The 20,477-nt window shown below is 55.1% G+C and overlaps 9 protein-coding genes across 9 annotated transcripts; 7 read left to right on the top strand and 2 right to left on the bottom strand.

Annotated features, from left to right (window-relative positions):
- Window positions 1–635, top strand: WHR41_09018 (uncharacterized protein; the record flags this gene model as incomplete). The annotated part of the gene is made up of 1 exon (XM_069377622.1): window positions 1–635. Exon 1 carries the CDS (start codon window positions 447–449, stop codon window positions 633–635), a length of 189 nt encoding a protein of 62 aa, XP_069225260.1. The 5' UTR covers window positions 1–446.
- Window positions 636–1,222: 587 nt separating this feature from the next.
- On the top strand, window positions 1,223–2,483 carry WHR41_09019 (uncharacterized protein). Its single transcript, XM_069377623.1, has 4 exons — window positions 1,223–1,864; window positions 1,926–2,029; window positions 2,082–2,195; window positions 2,251–2,483. The coding sequence occupies exons 1-4, from the start codon at window positions 1,381–1,383 to the stop codon at window positions 2,449–2,451; spliced, it is 903 nt and encodes a 300-aa protein (XP_069225261.1). The 5' UTR covers window positions 1,223–1,380; the 3' UTR covers window positions 2,452–2,483.
- Window positions 2,484–3,205: 722 nt separating this feature from the next.
- On the top strand, window positions 3,206–5,024 carry WHR41_09020 (uncharacterized protein; the record flags this gene model as incomplete). The annotated part of the gene is made up of 6 exons (XM_069377624.1): window positions 3,206–3,284; window positions 3,337–3,651; window positions 3,700–3,919; window positions 3,973–4,632; window positions 4,687–4,775; window positions 4,831–5,024. The coding sequence occupies 6 exons, from the start codon at window positions 3,206–3,208 to the stop codon at window positions 5,022–5,024; spliced, it is 1,557 nt and encodes a 518-aa protein (XP_069225270.1).
- Window positions 5,025–5,334: 310 nt separating this feature from the next.
- On the top strand, window positions 5,335–5,749 carry WHR41_09021 (uncharacterized protein; the record flags this gene model as incomplete). The annotated part of the gene is made up of 2 exons (XM_069377625.1): window positions 5,335–5,468; window positions 5,532–5,749. The coding sequence occupies exons 1-2, from the start codon at window positions 5,381–5,383 to the stop codon at window positions 5,747–5,749; spliced, it is 306 nt and encodes a 101-aa protein (XP_069225269.1). The 5' UTR covers window positions 5,335–5,380.
- Window positions 5,750–6,199: 450 nt separating this feature from the next.
- WHR41_09022 (uncharacterized protein) lies at window positions 6,200–7,698 on the top strand (the record flags this gene model as incomplete). The annotated part of the gene is made up of 2 exons (XM_069377626.1): window positions 6,200–6,583; window positions 6,634–7,698. 2 exons carry the CDS (start codon window positions 6,200–6,202, stop codon window positions 7,696–7,698), a joined length of 1,449 nt encoding a protein of 482 aa, XP_069225249.1.
- Window positions 7,699–8,197: 499 nt separating this feature from the next.
- WHR41_09023 (uncharacterized protein) lies at window positions 8,198–10,923 on the top strand. The gene is made up of 3 exons (XM_069377627.1): window positions 8,198–8,512; window positions 8,566–10,562; window positions 10,633–10,923. Exons 1-3 carry the CDS (start codon window positions 8,291–8,293, stop codon window positions 10,724–10,726), a joined length of 2,313 nt encoding a protein of 770 aa, XP_069225264.1. The 5' UTR covers window positions 8,198–8,290; the 3' UTR covers window positions 10,727–10,923.
- A 288-nt stretch (window positions 10,924–11,211) lies between these two features.
- WHR41_09024 (uncharacterized protein) lies at window positions 11,212–14,849 on the bottom strand. The gene is made up of 4 exons (XM_069377628.1): window positions 14,730–14,849; window positions 14,162–14,638; window positions 13,263–14,057; window positions 11,212–12,868 (listed from the first exon to the last, which is right to left on the bottom strand). The coding sequence occupies exons 2-4, from the start codon at window positions 14,378–14,380 to the stop codon at window positions 11,792–11,794; spliced, it is 2,091 nt and encodes a 696-aa protein (XP_069225268.1). The 5' UTR covers window positions 14,381–14,638; window positions 14,730–14,849; the 3' UTR covers window positions 11,212–11,791.
- Window positions 14,850–17,073: 2,224 nt separating this feature from the next.
- On the top strand, window positions 17,074–18,918 carry WHR41_09025 (uncharacterized protein; the record flags this gene model as incomplete). The annotated part of the gene is made up of 4 exons (XM_069377629.1): window positions 17,074–17,167; window positions 17,220–17,381; window positions 17,432–17,744; window positions 17,841–18,918. 4 exons carry the CDS (start codon window positions 17,074–17,076, stop codon window positions 18,916–18,918), a joined length of 1,647 nt encoding a protein of 548 aa, XP_069225267.1.
- A 521-nt stretch (window positions 18,919–19,439) lies between these two features.
- Window positions 19,440–20,384, bottom strand: WHR41_09026 (uncharacterized protein; the record flags this gene model as incomplete). Its single annotated transcript, XM_069377630.1, has 1 exon — window positions 19,440–20,384. One exon carries the CDS (start codon window positions 20,382–20,384, stop codon window positions 19,440–19,442), a length of 945 nt encoding a protein of 314 aa, XP_069225266.1.
- Window positions 20,385–20,477: the final 93 nt, after the last annotated feature.

The following is a 20,477-nucleotide window of genomic DNA, read 5'->3' on the forward strand; positions in this document are numbered from 1 at the left end:
TTCATTCCCAGACATCCATGTTCATATCATGTCGGAATGATGAACATGACATGACGTAATGAACATAATGAACATAATGGACTGTCGGTGTACTCTCTGCTAGTGTCATTTCCACGTCCCGTCACGCGCTTCCTCAACTAGCACCACTGACGAAACGAGCTGGTGTTGCGAAGGGTGCTTACGTGCTCCGCGAGAATGCGGAGGCTACTCTGACCATCATCGGAGTCGGTGCAGAGCTGAGCCTCGCGCTGCAAGTTGCCGACCAATTAGAGAAATCAGGCCAGGCTAAGGTCCGCGTCATTTCCTTCCCTTGCCAGCGTCTTTTCGACAATCAGGACCTTGAGTACAAGCGTTCCGTCCTCCAGCGCCGCTCAGACAGACCAATAGTTGTCATTGAGCCCTACGCCGCAAACGGCTGGGAGCGCTACGCCAACGCTGCTTGCTGCATGAGCACGGCGAGATTTGGACATTCACTACCCGGCCCTGTCGCTTACCAGTATTTCGGTTTCACGGTTGATAAGATCTGCGAGAAGATGGTTGGGTATATTGAGACTGTCAGGCAGCAGCCAGAGGCGATTCACGAGTTTTATGAGTTTACGGAGTCGGATGATAAGGCCAGCGTTCGCATCCATTGAGCTGCCGGTAATTCGAATTGTTTGTTGCATCACAATTTATTTGTCGCTGTAATAGATCCACAGATAGAGCGATTGCAGGATTACGCTCAATCAGTTCACGAACGCCAAAGGCTTATCAAACGCTTTTTCCTGAGGCCGCGAATACGCATCTCATTGAGGCAGGTTATGCAATCATATGTTTGGTGTCTCGGCGTTTGCGGGCCTTCCTACGCGAGCCATGGGCGGTGGCTTGAATCACCCTGATGGGCACACGGAGCTGCTACCGTCGAAATATTTACACATGGGAGCACGTGGCAGACGTTGCGGGTATGTGAAATCGGTACCATGCGGCATTTTGGATCATCACTCGGCGATTGAAGGTAGAAGAATGTGGTGCTGCGTGACTCGCGACAGGAAGATCTTTCTGCCAGGGGACACCGTTGATAGGCTAGGCTGTATACGGCACGGTAAGCGCCGGCGGCGCTTAGATCTCACGTCGCAGTTCCAACCGCAGCGCAAGCGGGTGTAGCAGGTACACTTTTCGTACGCCTCGCCACACCCTGCGTTTCCGCTTTCCTGCGCTACCAGAGAGCGTGTTCAGTCATTACACCATCGTGAGTGACCCGCTCGCAGGCGTAATGTATTTAGGTTTGGGTGAACTCGCCGTGAGCTATGGCTTCCTAATGACTACCCTTTTTCTTGCCCTCCTTTCTCTCTGCCTGACTTGAAGCGATCGATTGAAGCGTGCGACTTGTACTTCGTCAAAATGTCGCCATCCGCTACCAACGGTATTCTCGACGAGAGAATCGTCAGTGATATCTCGCTGCCTGCGGACGTCCCTGAATCCAACCAGACTGCTGCTGGTGTCCCTGGCGATCAACTCTTCTCTCTCAAGAACCAGACCATCCTCATCACTGGTGCTGGACGAGGCCTCGGGATTGAACTTGCTCTCGGTGTCGTCGAGAATGGCGGCCACGTCGCAGCTCTAGACATCCTGGACGCGCCCTCCGCGGAGTGGGAGACTCTCCAAAAAACCGCGAAGCTGCGAGGCGTGACCGCCACCTACAGGAAGGCCGATATCACCGACGAAGAGGACTTTGTTTCTGCCGTGGCAGAAATCTCATCGAGGGGACGATCGCTCAATGCTCCGCTTCAAGGTGCCATTGCTTGCGCTGGCATCCAGCAGAAAATTCCCACATTGGAGTATCCTGTCGCGGATTTTGAGAAAATGCTGAGAGTGAACACAATCGGTATGTGCTTCGCGTGCTCTATTGGCAGGGTTCCGAGCACTGGTACTAATGGCTAATATAGGTTCCTTCATCACTGCCAAAGCTGTGGCGAACGACATGGTCGCCAACAAGATCCAGGGAAGCATCGTGTTGATTGCTTCGATGTCGGGAAGCATTGCGAACAGGGTTAGTGTAAACGTCCAATGATCGACGTGAAGCATCTTCTGACATTGCATAGGGATTGACTTGCAGCGCATACAACACAAGTAAAGCAGGTGTGCACCAGCTGTGCAGGTCGATGGCTCAAGAAATTGGCCAGTACGGCATTCGTATCAACACATTGTCCCCGGGCGTAAGTGATTTCTCGTTCCTCGATCTGCGAAACGATTGGCTAACATTCATCTTAGTACATCCGAACAGCAATGACGGATGCCCTCCTGGCGGCGGAGCCTGAAGTTGAGAAGACGTGGATGGCTGGTGCTTTGCTCGGACGTCTTGGTGCGCCGGAAGATTTCAAGGCTCCCGCTGTGTTTTTGTTGTCGCGGGGAAGCAGCTTTGTTACTGGTACCGATCTGAGAGTAGACGGAGGTCATACTGCTGCAGTTTGATTATGGATATAATGAAGTGGTTTTTTGTTCAAGGTGGTCTTTGTCTCCGCACGCTGCTGCGTACTATCTCCTCTCGATCAGCGCAACAGAGAAGGTCAACATGAGCATATAAACAGCGCCATGAAGGGTTTCGAAGATACTGGACGAGTTATGTGCATAATGATTGTTGTGAAACATCACCTCCGACCATTGGGCTCGTTCTGTGTGAGCCGTCGGATGCTACAAACTTATCTCGCGACCGGGATGGCCACGCGATTGATCGGCGCGAGGATGCAAAGAGAACCCACGAACCCCTCCATGACGCTACATCTGGAGCTTCAAATTGAGTTGCGGCAGAACGATGTGAAACTGTGGGGATGCTTTGACGCCGAAGGCCGTGTTGAAGTCTGATTTTCAGTCCTACCCAAGACGCTTGTGACTGCCGCTTTGGGCAGGCATTGGCGCTCTCACCACGGGGCCCATCGAGGTCCGATATAGATAGCTGGCGCTTAGCGTTTGAAGTCATGTCGTCGCGAAGAAAAAGCCGCAATTCGAATACAGATGTTGCGGGCCGTAATCGGCAAGGCTCGCTCGGGGGATATGCTTCGCCGGTCTATCGAACATGCAACGTCAGAGCGAATGGGTGCATATAACGACCCCAGATCCCCATCATGTTCGACCCCAGTACCCCAGGTTCTCGTTCGGTATCGTTGATTGAATCGAGTCCCAGAAGCATTGCGCTGAGGATACTAGCGCTCTTTTCGCAATTGCAACCATGATGCAACTCACCGGGCGACCACTCAACTGGGCCATCACGGCCACGGCTGGATCTGGCTTCTTGTTGATGGGATATGGTATCTCTCTTTCCAAAGTCAACCCGAAGCCGCTTGCTGACCTCTGAGACAGACCAGGGAGTAATGAGTGGCCTACTTACAGGAGCTGCATTCACCAGACAGTTTCCTGAGATCAATACGACGACTGGCAACGGCAGCGATTCTCTTCAAGGACTCGTAGTCGCAATCTATGAGATTGGTTGCTTTGCCGGCTCTTTGCTCTGCTTGTTCGCTGGCGAAAGGCTCGGTCGAAAGAATTGTATTTGGCTGGGCTGTTTAATCCTGACCATTGGAGCAGTACTGCAGGCCGCAGCATACGGAATCCCTCAGATGATCGTTGGCAGAATCGTGGCAGGAGTCGGCAATGGCATGAACACCAGCACAATTCGTTCGTTTCCACGTGCCTTCGTTGAGGTGAAAGGCTAACACGCGGCAGCTGTCTGGCACTCCGAGCTCATGCAAGCCCACAAACGCGGCAAAGGCCTCTCGATCGAGTTCGCAATCAACATTTTCGGGGTGATGTTGGCATACTGGGTCGATTATGGCTTTTCGTACATCGATAATGACGCCCAGTTCCGCTTTCCCTTGGCCTTGCAGATCTTGTTTGCGTTGGTGACAGCCGTGAACCTTTGCTTTCTGCCGGAGTCACCGCGCTGGTAGGTCCCTCATACTTCACTTCTCGCTAGCGTACGGTACTAATAAGATAAAGGCTCATTGCCCACGATCGCTCTGACGAAGCCGTTGCCATCCTCCGTCGCCTTTACACTCAGTCTGGAAAGCTTACGATCGACGCCGAAGAGGTGGACCGAGAAGCTACCCGGATCAAAGAGACTGTCGACGAAGAACGTGAGGCTGCGTCTGGAAGCTCGTTTAAGGCCCTGCTCAAAAACGGCACTCAGAAGTTCCGGTATCGTACGCTCCTCGGTATCGGCGGACAATTCATCCAGCAATTGAGCGGAATTAATTTGATTACCTACTACGCACCGAGCATCTTCCAAAGGAGCGTTGGGTTGTCGTACAATCTCTCCCTGCTTCTCGCAGGCTTCAATGGAGTGGCGTACTTCGTGTCCTCGCTACCACCAATCTGGATCATGGACCGCTTTGGACGACGCAAGCTGATGCTGTTTGCATGCATCGGCATGTGCTCTTGCATGGCTATATTGGCTGGAACAATTTCCAACGGCAATACAACTTCGGGAATTATCGCGACCGTGATGCTGTTCATGTTCAATTTCTTCTTCGCCGTGGGCTTGCTGGCCATTCCGTGGCTCCTCCCTGCCGAATACGCGCCGTTGGCCATCAGAACTCGTGCGGCATCTTTGGCTTCAGCATCGAATTGGATCTTCACCTTCTTGGTGGTTCAAATAACGTGCGTATGCCAATCACTTCACACAGTGAGATCGGCCGGCTGACAAACTCCAAGGCCAATCTCAATCGGAAGCATTGGATGGAAGACGTATCTCTACTTTGCCATCTTCAATGCGGCCTTCATTCCGATCATCTATTTCTTCTGTAAGCTGTCAGAAAAGTCCACGACGGCGCGCCACCTACTGACACCAGAGATCAGACCCTGAAACCCGCAACCTCTCACTGGAGGAGATCGACTGCCTGTTCACGGGCCCTAAGATTGTAATGCACATCGAGGATGCAGAGATAGATCTTGAGACCATGAGACCACATTTGGCTAGGGAGGCTGAGATGCACAGGAAGTTTTCGGTCGAGCATGTTGACATGGGTCCAAAGAGTTCGGAGAAAGCGTAGCTAGGAGGCTATGGCTCGCAAGACATCGGAAACATGAGCAAACAGCTCATGACTTCAAGACTGCAATGACGAAGTATGTTCTTGAGATGGCGCATGTAAGTTAGGGTATCTTTAAGGTTCTGTTATTTAAGGTTCCAGTATCTGTGCATCAAGCGCGGAGGAGTCTCTCCGTGGGGTGGTGGTGCCAAGCGAAGCTTCAGTGTGGCTCCAGTTGCCTTCTAGGTCCAACGGTGGATCAACCCGTTGTCTCCGCTTCGTCGCCGATTTCCCTCTAATGAATGATGGCCAGGCCATCCGTAACATCGATCCTTGAGGAATTACGACTTGAATGGCCTTGAAGCACTATCAAATCCAAAATGGCAGATGAAGCAGCGGCAGCTGCAGGTCAGAAACGACGAAGGACACGATCCGGATGCTTGAACTGTCGAAGGAAGCGCAAGAAATGTGAGCGGATTGTGATCAGTACCACCAATGTATGCTAAGACGTGACATTCTGACCCTGTATAGGTGACGAGAAGCGGCCACGATGCGTAAAATGCGAGCGTGGAAATGAGACCTGTGAATGGGACTCTTTCGTCAAGTTTCAACCGCCAACAGGACTTCCGCCTTCTACAACGCACGGCTTGTCTGGACCGATCACACTGCAGATCGGCTCTGATTCGGAGGTTAGTCGACTTGAGGATATTCGCATCTTTCCGTTTCCTGCGAACTTTGAATCTTATTGAGTTCAGGACACAGTAGAAGTGTCGGCAACGTATTCCCCTGGACCTGATTCAAGGGAGCGTGGCCCTCGTGCGAGTGACTGGGAGAGAGCGCAACGACAGAATGACCATGAAGCGCCTGCTATTCGTTCTTCCGTGGGAGCGAACCCTCTCATTCATCCACAGAAAAGGCGTCGTGCCCAGAGTCTCAACAACCATGGTCTCGGAGAAATGAGCTCACGGCCCAGCATCTCACGAACATCAAGTCTGCGCAACGACGAGAATACGGAGAGTCACTTGCAGCGCTCAAGCCCTAGTTCCGCACCATCTGGTGGGTACTCAGGCTCGCGCGGTCTCGATGACACTGGCCATGCCCATGAGCCATACGTCGTTCCTCAGCCATCGCAGAAGTCGAACGATCGCCCTGCAATGGTTTCTCCCTCACAGTATAGCGAATCTTGGTCTGCTCATGAGATGAGAAGCTTCGTGGAGAATCCGCACCTGGACCTCAGCCAACTACCCGAACATATGCTTTCCCCTAGCATTTCTTCGGGTTACCAGAATGAAGACGGCGTCTTTGAGCCTGGCTCCAGATACCGGGATTTGTTCAAGGAACTGCGAAATCAAGTCATCAAGACTGCACACTTCGACTCAGAACCTGAAAATGCGCGTACGTCCATGGTCAGGGAGCGTGAAGCTTCTGCTACTTATCCTGTGGAGACCTACAGCTTTCAAGATTCAGGCGTGCCAGATTCCCATGGTATGAATGGTGAATCCTCGACGTTGCATTCCTTCAAGCTTCAACCCGCCCAGGAGTTCCTTCTCTGGAAAGCATGGACCGAAGAGGTTTCAGGTTGGGTAAGTCAAACTCGCGGTCCTGAGCGGAATGCTTGCTGAACGTTCCCCAGCTAGACAAGTACGATGCTCAAACTCACTTTCGCGATACTTTTCCTATCATTGCCAGAGGAAGACCGCACCTCAAATATGCGATGCTTTCATTGAGCGCACGGTATTTGGAAACGAGGAACAAGAACATACCGCCGTCGCTTACTCTTGCGCTGTATCAGCATTCAATTCAGCTGTTGGTACCTCAGCTGTATATGCGAGATATCGCCGTCATCGCCTCGTGCGTCGTGCTTTGCGTACTGGAGATGTTCAGCTGCTCTCCCAAAGCATGGCGAAGGCATCTGGACGGATGTGCCAGCTTGATGCAGTCTCTGAATCTCCGCGGTGACAGCGGTGGCCCTGAAGAAGCTGTGTTCTGGTGCTTCGCTCGTATGGATCTTTGTGGGGGGCTGATCTCCCTCGAAAGAACGCTAATACCAATCGACAAATGGACTTCTGAATCCATTACAGAGGTCACCGTCAGCTCTTACCCTCGCACGGGAGCATTCCAAGACTATGCTAAGATGATTTCCAACCTGATCGCGCAGGCGATGGATCTCTTTGCGTCTTACCACGCGTCAGAAGGCGCGTTTGGTTTCGCGAGCGCAAACCCAACGCAAAATGAAGCTTACGGTCAACGGTGGCGGCGCCTTTTCGATAACGTGCTAGAATGGTTCGACACGCGGCCGACGGAGATGCTTCCCGTGATGTCAATGTCTGCCAAAGAATCTGGGTCCGCTTTCCCGACAGTGCTGTACAGCAATGCGGCAGCGATCTCTGGAAATCAATTTGCGCACACAGCCGCGATCATGATGCTCCAGCGAAAGCCTCGCGATATGGTCCTGGGGAAAGTCCGCTCGATCCTCTGGCATGCGCGTCAGATCTGCGGCATTGCTCTCTCGAACGATCATCATGGGGCTTGGACGAACACAGTTCAGCCTATCTGGATTGCAGGCCGGTTAATGAGTCATCCGCAAGAGCATGCAGCGATTGTGGCTTTACTTGGGCGTATCGAGAGGGAGACTGGTTGGGCTACTCAGTGGAGGATTGACGATCTGATGGAGCATTGGGGGGATCCGGATGATTAATGACTGGCTACATCTCGCCAGGTACAGTTAAAGTCATTTTCTGACGAGCGTAAAACAAGTTGACACTCATTCGTCGATTATGAGCCGGCAGCATACACTAAAGTGCTTATGGAGTGCTCCAAAAATCTCCAGCAGTGTTGCTTTTGTTTTGGTTCCATGAAATTTGTTGTTAGCTAAGGGTAAACTCCATTGCTCAACACATACCGGATTGTATTTCTGTGGAACGTTTTGGGAATTTTCATAAGCTGATCTAGATGTCTGCGATCAGGCTCTCTTCTTGAATACCCTCACGGACTGCTTGTTATTCGTGCTCTTGTCCGCGTTCATGCTGCATCCTTGTGCAAGTTCGTGCAGCCAATAAACGTGAAGTTGCCGAAGTCCGGGGAACGGGAGCGCGGGTTCCTGCATATGCATAAAGTTTAATCAACGTTCATCGCACCACTCCACGGCTTGGTGAATACACCCAGCATCTACCGATTTTACCGCCACCTACATTAGATACAGTTGCGACAACTTCTTCAATTGTGCAAGTTGCTTGAGGAGAATTTTACAGCTATCCAAGGACGGTCATATTCAGATTTCTTCACCCACAATGAGCGTCAGGAGGCGAGGCGAGACGAAACAAACCAATGGCTCCGCCAGTGGAACAGTAAAAGCGGCCTCCAATGCTGCCGTAGACCCTAAGACCGATCACACAAGGTGGAGACTGCGGAACGATGATGGTAGGCAAACGTGGCACTACCTCGAATCCGATGAGGAGCTCAAGGCCTGGCCAATGTCTGCTGCAGACAAGTATTACCTGGGGATGGACACCGTGAGCATCTCTGTCATCCACACAAACCGTCCTCAGTCTGATTGTATCGCTAGGGAGCCCCAACACTAGGCAATGCAAACACAGCTTTGCAAGCAGCCGAGAACGGCCTGGCGTTCTACTCGCGTTTGCAGCTCGAACCCGGCAACTGGGGCTGCGAGTACGGAGGGCCCATGTTTCTGCTCCCCGGTCTCGTCATCACTCTGTATGTGACAGACAAGCGGTTGTCTCGGCCGGAGGAGATGGAGATTGTGCGCTACATCTTCACCATGCAGAACGTGGGCTCTAAGAACGACGGCAAGGGCGGCTGGGGCTTGCATACCGAAGGCGATTCGACGGTCTTCGGCACAGCTATGAACTACACCACGCTCCGACTTCTCGGCGTTTCGAAGGATGACCCGCGGATGCAGATTGCGAGAAAGTGCCTGCATGACTTGGGCAGCGCGATGAATGGCCCTCACTGGGCCAAATTCTGGCTTTCGGTGCTCGGTGTTTCTGGCTGGGATCTCGTGAACCCGGTGCCACCAGAGCTATGGTTGTTGCCAGACTGGGTGCCGATCTCACCTTGGCGATGGTGGATCCACATGCGGCAAGTGTATCTGCCCATGGGCCATATCTGGTCGAAGAAGTGGTCTTACCCACGCGCAGAGACGGACCCTTTGATCAAGGAGATTCGAAAGGAGATCTTCACGCAGCCCTTCGAGTGGTCGCGATACAGGAACCACATCAGTCCCATTGATAACTACAATCCCAAGAGCTGGGTACTGAATCTGATCAACTGGATTCTTGTGATCATTTACATCCCCTTCCTGCGCTTCGACTGGCTCGTCAAGCGAGCAGAGGCATGGACCTGGGCAATGATACAAATCGAGGACAAGAACACCAACTACGCCGCCCTGGCGCCCGTCAATTCGCCGATGAACATGCTGTGCTGCTTCATCGAAGAAGGCCCGGATGCCGAGTCTGTCAAGCGCCACCGTGAGCACCTGCACGATTTCCTCTGGATGTCCAAGAACGGCATGATGATGAACGGCACCGACGGAGTGCAGACGTGGGACACCGCCTTCACCATCCAAGCGCTTGTCGGCGCCGGCCTGGCAGATGACCCGAAGTACAAACCCATGATGGAGAAAGCCCTCCGCTTTCTCGAAAGCCAGCAATTCACTTCCCACCCGCACGGCTACGAGACCTCCTCCGCCTACTCCGACCCGCCCACCGCCAAAACCACCCCCGAAGCAGGCTACCGCCAAGCCCGCCGCGGGGCCTGGGGCTTCAGCACCAGAAGTCAAGGCTACACTGTCTCAGACTGCACCTCCGAGGCTCTCAAGGCCATCCTCGAACTACAGGAACTCCCCTCCGCCCAAGGCAAGGGCAAAGTCTTCCCCGAGATCATGGACTTCGAACGCCTCCGCTGGGCCGCGGATATCATCCTCAGCATGCAGAACACCACCGGCGGCGTCGCGTCGTACGAAATCCGCCGCGGCAGCGAGAAGCTCGAGTACCTCAACGCTGCGGAGGTCTTCGGCCGCATCATGGTCGAGTACGACTACCCGGAGTGCACGACTTCTTGCGTCACGGCTATGCACTTGTTCAGCAAGGCATTCCCGGACTACCGCAGGGAGGACGTCGAGGAGTTTCAGAAGCGTGCTGTACAGTGGATTCGCACGGATCAGCGCCCGGACGGGTCTTGGTACGGCAGCTGGGCGATCTGCTTCACTTACGCGGCGATGTTTGCGTTGGAGTCGCTCGCGACGCAAGGAGAGACGTATGAAACTTCTGAGCGCGTGAGGAGGGCATGTAAGTTCCTTGTTGACAAGCAGAATGAAGATGGAGGTTGGGGAGAGAGTTACCGCAGCTGCGAGCTGGGTGTCTGGGTCGATCACCCGGACGGCAGCCAGGTCGTGAACACGGCTTGGACGGTCATTGCGCTGCTAGAGGCTGGGTACGCGGAGCGCAGCGTACTGGAGAAGGCTGTGAAATTGCTCATGCAGAGGCAGCAGGAGAATGGAGAGTGGTTGCAGGAGGGTATTGAGGGTGTGTTCAACAAGAGCTGGTGAGTCCTTCTATTTCCTCTCTTTCGATCGTCGATGCAGAGCGGTTGCGCTAACTAACATATCTCGCAGCATGATCTCTTACCCGAACTACAAGTTCATCTTCCCTATCAAGGCGCTGGGCATGTTCGCAAGGAAGTTCGACAACCCGCAGATCGACCCCTGAGCACCCAGATTACGAATGAGGCACGCTCACCCGCGAAGCCGGCTCTACACACGGTTGCCCGTCAAGAAAAGCAAGCTTTACATCTTAAGATCACTTCACCCGACAACCCGACTGAAGCTGCATTTGTTGACCTTGCTGCGGTGTCTTACTATATATGAATAATCAGATAAAAGTAATATTTCCCCGTTTGCCTAACACCTATACCCGATCTCACCAAGCCAAAATCGAAAATTCGTGCCTTCAAATGCCTACTTGTGCATGAACCGATGACTCCTGCGTTCTACACGAAGGAGGACAAACGCCAAATCAAGGAGGTAGGTTCACATGGGAATCGAGTATGGCAGAGAATATGGAGAAGTCGCACGGGCATGCCACGTAGAGACTCTTTTTGAGACGTAAAGGTAGAGAAAGGCCCGCCTCGATCCAGCATCTCATGACGCGACCCCAGGCAGCACGTCGACTTATGAGAAAAAGGAGCCGGAGACTTCGAGGTGAGAAATACCATTGTCAATCTTTTCCAGTCAAATGAGGGTTCAAAGTACCACACGAGAAAAAGTCAGGAGTGTAAAAAAAGGAAACAACAATGATGAAATAAAATAACACAAATGATAAAAATAAAAGAAGAACCCCACACGCAACCCTTTGATCAACCCAACTTAAACCCACAACCCTTAGCCCTCCAAACTCCGTGTCCGCCCACCATGTGGGGAGGACAAGGAAGATGAACGGTTGATTTTCCCGACGCCTCGCTAAAACTTTGGTTCTTCAGCAGCTCGCAGCTCTCTCCTTTTAACCGGCGCCTTCGCTAATGTTTGGATGGTAAGACCCTGCAACGACCAACCCCTCCTCCTCGCATGTTTCCCTTCCTTTCGCTTTCCGCCCCGTCCCTTCCTGAGATCCCCGTTTCCGTTTTTGTGAATGCCGTTCACAATGCCGCTCGCGTGTGTAATCAAGAAAGAGATGTTGCAAGAATTTCGACTTTTTTTTGTTTCGTTTTGCGTTTGATAGTTCGGTCCGGTGTTGTTAAGAATGTCGACGGTGAGGCTCGGTTGCAAGGCCAAGCATTTACTGCGGTGACTTGGTGTTGCCGGCGGGACCCTGACCGTTGCGGCGCTCGTCAATACCGAGGTTGCCCATGCCGGTGCTCAGGAAGGAGAACGGGTCGCCAGCGCCAGCAGCGGCGTCAGATGCACCGTAAGCGGCGCCACCAGCGTAGCTGCCGTTGGAGTAGCCTGGAGCACCGCCAGCAGCGGAAGAGTTGCCCTGGTTGAAGGCCTGCTCAGCGCGGGAGTCGAATGCGCTAGCCTGAGACTGCATAGCGCCGTTGCTGGCCATCTGGGAGTAGCCGCCGGGCATGTAAGGGCTCGGCTGGGCGCCGATTCCGGAAGGCAAAGCGTATGTCGAGGGCGGGCCGTAGGACTGACCGCCAAAGTTACCAGGGGGGCCGCTCATGGTGCTGCCGCCGTACTGGCCGCTTTCCTGGTTCATGCCGCCGTAGGACTGACCACCCATGGAGGAGCCCATCGCCATGTTGGGAGGAGGTCCGCCGTAGCTGTTGCCAGGGAAGTTCGTCATGCCGCCCTCGGCGATGATCGCGGCCTGGCTACGGGAGGCACCGCAACGAAGACAGCTGGTGTTCTTGGCAAAGTTGTGGTACTTGCAGCCCTCGTTGCCACACTGCCAGTCACCAGCACGGAACGGAACAGATCCACCGCGACCGCCGCCGGAGCCACCACCCATGTGGCCACCCATGCCACCGTAGCCACCGTGGCCGTGACCGTGACCGTGACCGTGTCCACCGTGACCACCCATCATACCGGGGTGACCATAGCCTGGCTGACCGCCGTACGGGTTCGGAGGCATGCCGTAGCCTTGGCTGTAGGGGTCAGGCTGAGCACCCATCGCCGGGAATGAGCAGCGGAAGCATGCAGTGCGACGCTGGAAGTTAGAGAAGCCGCAGCTGGGGCAGGTCCAGTCACCGGGACGCGGGCGGTTCTTAGACGGCGGGAACGGAGTGAGGAGAGGCGGGCCACCAGGAGGCTGAGAGCCAGCAGCGCGGTCCAGCACGCGAGAGGAGGACGGAGACACCTCAATGGCGCGGTCATTAAGAGCGCGCCCGTTCATGCTGAGGGACTCAGCAGCCTGAAAATTAGCAGAGTTAGTAAGATTCGCCTGAGTAGGATCCATTGCGTGGCACCAGTTCTTTGTGGGAGACCAATGTATGGAACCAATGCACGTAATGCGGAACAATGCTGCGATGTGTTGCAATGTGTAATGATGCGCAGGGATGTGCTTGAGGTGGAAAATATTGAGGGGTGCAATGCAGCAGCGCTGAGAGGATGTGCGGTGTTGAAGCTGGGGCAGAGGCGCGAGCGAAGTGAAGCTTGTTTCAAGTGACTCGCGCGACGTCGCACAGACGGATGCTGTCACATGACAAGGGTGTGATCTGCACGGACGAAGAACGCGCGGACACGTGGAATGTGCGATTGCAAGGGAAGGGGAACACGGGGAGATGTGTGAGATTGATGAGACTGACCTCTTCGTGACTGCCGAAGACGACAAAGCCGCTGCCGCTGGGCTTGCCGCCCTCAGGTGTGCGCAGAGTCCAGAACGCGATCGGGCGACCGCCGTACTGGGTGAACCAGCTCTCGAGCTCGCTCTGGGTGGTGTCGTGGGGGAGACCGCTGAGGTGGAGGACCTTGGAGCGCTCACCAAGGAAAGCGCGAACGTCGCTGCGGGCGTCGAGCGGGCGAGAAAGGACGTCGGCGTCGCCGGCAGGGTTCGTTTGCGATGGGCGAGACTTCTGGCTGAGCGAACGAAGGCAGCGGGTCAGGGTGAGCGCCTCCTCAAGAGCGCGGCGAGGCGAAGACGGCGCGAGAGCCTGAAGGTGGAAGGGAAGGCCACCGGTGACCTTGCCAGAGGAGCGGACCTCCTCAACCTCGAGACCGGCGCAAATGGAGGACAGGCTGGAGGAGCTGAAGGCGAGAGTCTCAGGGTGGTGGGACTGGAAAGTCTGGTATTCGCCACGAAGACCGAACAGGACGGGATGTTGCATGTAGGCGGGGAGGACGACGCTCTTGTCGCGGGCCTCACGCGGCATCTGCACACGAAGGTCCCAGGGAGTCAGGGTGACAAAGGCGAACTTGGGAGCAGCACCAGGGCCGGCGTTCTTGTCCATGAGGTGCTCGCTGGCGTAAGCATCGAAGGCGGCAATGGCATCACGGAAGCTGCCAGCCTGTTTGACGTGCTCCCAAGTCAGGGTGGTGAGGGAGGTGCACAGCGGGGTGATGGGAGTGTTTGTAGGGCGGACCAGCACGGACTGGTGGTGTAGCTGCGGCGGGTGTCAGCAGGCATCCGCCGTTTCAAGTCAGGACCCCGTCGGTATGGGCAAGACAATAGACGTATCTTCCCGACGGGGCATTTCTATATCCATACCTCGGGCAGAGAAGGGTCCTTCGCGTCCACGACGACCCAGCCAATCTCAATCACCTCGGCGCTGTCCTTGGTGACATAGACGCCGTGCTCATCGCAGGTGGTAGCGATGTGAATGATACAGTACTTATCGAACTGGCCCTGAGCCTGGCTCGGGGTGGCGCGCGGCTCAGAAGCCGGCGTCGGGTAGGCGTAAGGCTGGTTCTGGGTGGGAGTGGCCATGGCTGATCTTCCTATCGTGACAGAACAGAGATGTCTGTCTTCCAAGCTATTTTTCCGGATCCGATATCACGATGCTACAGCTGCGTGTTGCCTGCTTCTTCCTGCTCTTACAAGACCAACGCCGTACGCCAAATCCTGTCACGGGAAGGGATAGAGTACAAGGCTGGAGGGAGAGAAAAGCGTCGATGAGAGCGAGAGGGAGATGCAAGCTCGCAAGCCGCCGGTGTGCTGGCCAACAGAGGAGCCGGATGGGGGGAGCTATGGAAGCGGAGGCGAGGTCAGCGGCGGACTCGGCGGCAAACAATTGAGGGATTGACTGCGGCGAGAGACGGGATGGGACGAGACTCACTAGTGGTACAGAGACACCGCAGACGCTGCTGCTGGGGGAGGTGTCGGGAGCGGAGGAGGGAGGAGGAGGCGGTGGTGGTGGTGATGTTGCCTGGTGGTGGAGGACGGAGGGCGGGAGGGAGGGATGGGGCGGTTCGGTGATGGCTGCAATGGTGGAGCGGCGAGAAATGAAGCAGCTGTTTCAGCTTCGGGCGCGGGCGCGGGCGAGGGCAGCGCACAGCGGGTTCAGCGGCGGTTCAGCAGCGCAGACGGGCGGCGCGCGCGGGAATCCCAGTCGTTACGCTAAACAGCTTTAGCGCTGCCGGCCGGGGAGGTGGGATGGGCGGCGATGGTGCGTGCAGGAAGGTATTCATCATGTATGCAGCTGTTTATATCTAGAAGTGTGGTAAGACGCAGTGTGATTGATTGATTGATTGATTGATTGGTCGCTCCATACCACAGGAACACCGTCCGCATTAAGCATATCATCGACTAAGGTACCCCCCCACAGTACTGACTGATGATTGACTTTCACTTGGGCCCTCGTGCCGGGCGGCGCCGTTGATGACAGCCGGCCGCCTCGGCAAAGCGACAACGTGAGACGAGAGACATTGGCCGCCGCGCGCGTCGTCATCCTGCAGCCATGAAGAATCGGCCGATCCGGGTGAAGCTGTGTGCTATGTGCTATGGGCTATGTGGGTGGATGTGAGTACATATGCCTGCCTGTTTGGGTGCGCATTCACCGCGGCATCCGTCGACAGCCATCGCAGACCTCGCTATCTGCCACGAACTACCTGCAGCTTGTGCAACGACCGTTGGCAAGCGCACGCATTGCCCTCACATGGGACACCGCGCCGCCCTCTCCCTCTAAGCCCCAAGACTCGGGTGGACGGAGCGGCGGACGGACAGCGACAGCAGCGGCAACAATAATGGAAGAGCAATCTATCCCACACGCGATGCAGAGCCCCCTCGCCTGCGCCGCAATCTCCACATCAGCAACACGCGCCGAAAGCGTGTTCACCCCGTGCATGCAGCCACTCACGCTCCCATACCACGCGCGTGCCTGCGAACACTCGCGCGCACATGCATTGCTGTACTGTCGTACCGTGACCGTCAACCAGCATCACCACCACTCATTTCCTGTCCCAACCCACGCAGCTCCCCGCTTCTCATCCTCCCAGCCAAGTCGACTCTTCTCCTGCTGTGCTCCGCTTCTCGTGCTACTCCTGATCTATTCGTGGCCGGTATCAGCCCCGGACCGCCATGTGATCGACCCGGCCCCGATGCGCGAGAATTGCCCCGTGCTGGTGGGAATTGCCTGCTTGTTGCTTCTTCTTCTTCTTCTCCTTCTTCAGCCTGTTTGGAACAATTCCTGAGCTAGCCCCTGATTACACGTGATCGGTTCGGATGTCGCGTACCGCGGCTTGTTGTCTGTGCTGTTCGGCTGCTCGTTCCGTGCCCGCGCTCTTGGTGCTGAAGTCGTTGTGAGTGCCTGAGGCGCTCTTGCTTTCCCTTCGAACAACACATTCAGCCACTTCGATCATTGCATTTGGATGATGCATTGAACACTTAGGGTACTCATTGGCTGGTTTGTCAGTCGAAGGGCCAATATTCAAGCATTGTTTCCTTCACCCTTCGCGGGCAACGACGCACGGGAGCTAAGTATCGCGATTTGACATACCGTCTCTTTCGGATGAACCACTGAACGAATGGCTGCATCTGTTGCGAGGTATTGATGCTCCTATCGAGGAAATATTTTTCATCATCCAGAAAACACAATTCATTCAAGATTTGCGAGACTGCACCAAACTCAATCGCTACTCATCGATCTTCAGCATTGCTGCCCGAGGTCCAACCCCTTGGCAAAACGCGGGCTCTGCCATCATCTACACCTCCTCCCTCTCCCAAGCCTGCTATCTCGCCGAATAGCTCGGCAGACCCCGCCAACATTTCTTGACGCCTTCCTGACTTGGCTTCGTTCTTGAATTAAACCTACTGTAAGGGAAATCGGACAATACTGTCCGATAGACTTCGGCATTTTCTTGACGATTGCGCAGCTGGCTTAGACAAGATCGCCGGTTGTTATTACATTGCAACCTCAATTGTGGGCGAATGCTCTAGTGATCTGGCTCCGACTTCGGATCGGGCTGAGCTATGCCTCTTGGCTTGACCGAAGATGTTGCTCGACATGTATATCCGGACAGCATATCGTGTGGGTATAAAAGGCTGATGGCATGGCCCATGGACAGAGCATTTGTAGCAATCGAGTGTTTCACCATCTTGAGATAGACGTGACTCTGAGGAGTACTGAGTTTAGTATCTGGTCGAACCCTCCGCAGTAATCATCACTTTTTAAAGTGGTTCACATGAAGTCTCTCAACACGGTAGTAGCCGGCCTGGCTGGCATCGCTGCTGTTGCTCAAGCACAGAGTGGTGGTTTGCGGCCGCCGCCTACGTATGGTATGAATATGCCATCTTCACTAGTAAACGACAGCGCTGACAATCGTCCAAGGCTGGAACTACTCGCCCATCGACAAGGACAACGACGCCGTCTCCCAAGCGTACGAGGACGTGAATGTCGAGCTTCGATCGCCTGCCTTCTTGAGGCCAGAGACCATTCCCACCGAGACCTTCGCCAACGGCACTTCGGGTCCAACCAATGAGACAGTGCTGGGTGAGTTTGGGCGGTCAAGTGGTTTTACTGCTCTTGCTGATACTTGCCAGATGACTTCCTCCGCGACATCGCAAGTCGCCACGATTGGTTCAACTACCAGATTGCCGACTTCAAGTCTGAGCAAGGACGTCCTCTTTTCCAGATCTTCCTGAGCAACCCAAGCGCGAAGCCTGAGAACTCGACGAAGCTTCGCGTTTGGCTTCAGGCTGCTATTCATGGCAATGAGCCGGCCGCTGACCAGGGCGCCATGGCTCTGTTGGGTAAAATGGATGGTAATGCTACGTGGACTGCAAGTTTGCTTGAGAAGATGGATATTTTCATCATGCCCAGGATCAACCCCGATGGTGTCCACTACTTTCAGCGGTAAGTGAACATCCAATCGCTACCTTGCAGTGGAGCTATACTTCGTCGGCGTTCCACGAAATAATCCAACAAGGATATTACTGACCCGCATCTTAGGGAGTACGCCTCCAACATAGACCCCAACCGAGAGCACACAAAACTCATCACCCAGCAAGCCCGCGACATCAAACAGCAGTATACCGCCTACGACGCCCACATCTCCATCGACATGCACGAATTCGCCGGGCACAACCTCTTCAGCGGCCGCTACCGCCACGGCCTCGACGCCATGATCGGTGGTGGCAAGAACCTCAACATCCACCCGCTCATCCGCAACCTCAGCGAAAACACTTTCGTCGCCAACATGGGCAGGCTCCTCGAATCCCGCGGCATGCGTTGGGGCCCCTACGTGCTCGGCGACACGAGCGACTTCGAGGGCACGCCCATCCTCTTCGAAGAGCTTTCGACCATGCCCGCTTCCAGCACCAACAACTACGGCATGACACAGACCATCAGCATCCTAACCGAAGTCCGCGGCCAGTGGCTCGCAGACCAGCACTTCCAGCGCCGCACCGCCGCCTCCCTGACCATGGTCGAGGCCATCCTGTCCACTGCCCGCGACAATTCGGAGCTCGTCCTCGACACTCTCGCCGCCGCCGCCGAAGCGTACATTGACAGCGACGACCCCATCGTCCTCTCCGACTCCCAGCCCGGCTCCAACCGCACATTCACAATGGTCGACGTCCGCAACGGCAGCGTCGTCGAAGTCCCCGTCGAGTTTCGCACTTCCACTCCCGCCGTCGCGAACCTTACCCGCTCCCGCCCGGAAGCCTACCTCATCCCGCGCAACTGGGCCGCCGTCGCGGACCGCTTGCGCATCCTCGGCGTCGAAGTGGAGGAGCTGAAGTACGAGTTCCGCGGCGACGTGGAGGCTTATAATATCACGTCTTCCACGCTCGACGACGAGATCACGGAAGGGATCGTGAGGAACACCGTCACGACGGAACCCGACGTGAAGCGGGATTTGTGGTTGCCGGCGGGGAGCTGGAGGGTTAGTTCGAGGCAGAGGAAGGCTGCGTTGGCGTTTATTACGCTGGAGCCGGAGGGGTGGGCGTCGTTCACGTCGTTTGGCGTGTTGCCTGTTGGGGCGGGGTATGAGTATCCGATTTTTAGGGAGGCGAGAAGGACGGAGTGAGATGTAGGGGAGGATGAGGAGAAGGGAGAGTGAAGCTTGCGAGGTTTATGAGATTGACGGGTTACGACGCTTACATGGCGAATGCCGCTTAGCGACACGAATAGTGAAAATGCCTCTCGTCCCAGTAAGTGCTAGTAGCCTGGCTCTGCGGGTCTCAAGGAGATTGGAGAATGCCATGCACGCTGACCGTGTGTCCTAGATGGAGTTTCACTCGCGTATGCGCTGCCAAGTAGCTGTACTGTTGACCATGCTTGGCTTGCTGCGGCGTGTCTGCCATTCCGGACCCTAGACTCGGCCCTTCGGCTGGGAGACTGTTCCTCTTTGTGCAGTCGTGGTACTCGATAGGCGTGTAGGCCTAGTCTCCCACCAAGGTGAGATTCTAGCGAGTTTGAGCGCGGCGGTGTGAGCCATGTCGTGGCGAGACGGAGTCCAATGGGGTGGTGCATTAAAGCGGTTTACCATGATCTTGCAGCGTTCTGTCCTCAGATGTGATACGGCTATGATCTTGCCGCCTAGGACATTCAGTCATCGTCGTCACTGTCGCTTCCGTACCCGACAAGCGGTCCGGCTGGCTTTGCAGGTGCTGCGGTGCCATTGCTGGCCGTGCTGGCGCCTTCGTTCATCTTGCTGTGATTGCCGTTGGGATTACCACTCTTTATTCCGAGCGCCGCCGAGAAGTCTTTCTTTTTCTTTGCTTGTCTCTGGAATGTTGAGAGCGGCGGCGGAGGCATTGCAGCCTTGTCTTGCTCCTCCGTCCTGTTCACCTTCTCCGGCGCATCATCTTCTCCCTCGATCAATAGATCGTCTCCCAGCCTTCTGACCCTCTCTCCAGTTCCTCCAAGGAATGCCAACCTCGCTTGCTCCTCGATCTCCCTTTCCACCCTCTCCCTTTCTTCATCTTGTGCATCATCCTTGCCCAACACCGGCCCTGCCCCTCCTTCCTTGTCTTTCCTTTCTCGAGCAGCATTGCGCATCCGCACATCATCCAGTGCATCTGCGATCGCCATCTCGGTTTTTGCATCAATCGTCTTCTTCTCCAGATCCTTCATCGCATCCTTTTCCGCCTCTTCTCTCTCCATCCTATCCAGCATCTCCTCCTCCGTCTCCTCAGCCAGTTTTGCTTCTCGCCAGGGCTCGAAATTCCTCTTCGCACCCTTCTCGCACTCATAGTCCATGTTTTTTGGGTCCGTCTTGAACGTGATTTCTGCCGAGCATCTCGTGCATCGGATATAGAATCGGAAGATCGTGATCGCATAATACTTCTCCTCGGTGGTTTCTTTGCGCGCGTTGAACTTGCGTCCTCTGTAGATGTATTCGCCGCACGAGGTACAGCGCATGCTGAAGGGTGCCATGAGGCGGACGGTCTGCTGCTTGGGTCCGGTTTGCTTGGGTCCGCGCCGCCGCTCGAGTTTGGCCGGGTCGAAGTCCGGCGGATAGTACTTCGACAAGACCTTACGTTCCGACATGGTGACGGTGTTTTCTGACTATGCAGTGCTGGAAAAGGTGAGTGTGCGCGATGCGCTGGTGTTGGTCAGAAGGTAAGGTATGAAGAAGGTCCA

Source organism: Cladosporium halotolerans (genome assembly GCF_011745625.1).
Source record: "Cladosporium halotolerans strain TM138-S3 chromosome Unknown Sca62, whole genome shotgun sequence".
NCBI lineage: Eukaryota > Fungi > Ascomycota > Dothideomycetes > Cladosporiales > Cladosporiaceae > Cladosporium > Cladosporium halotolerans.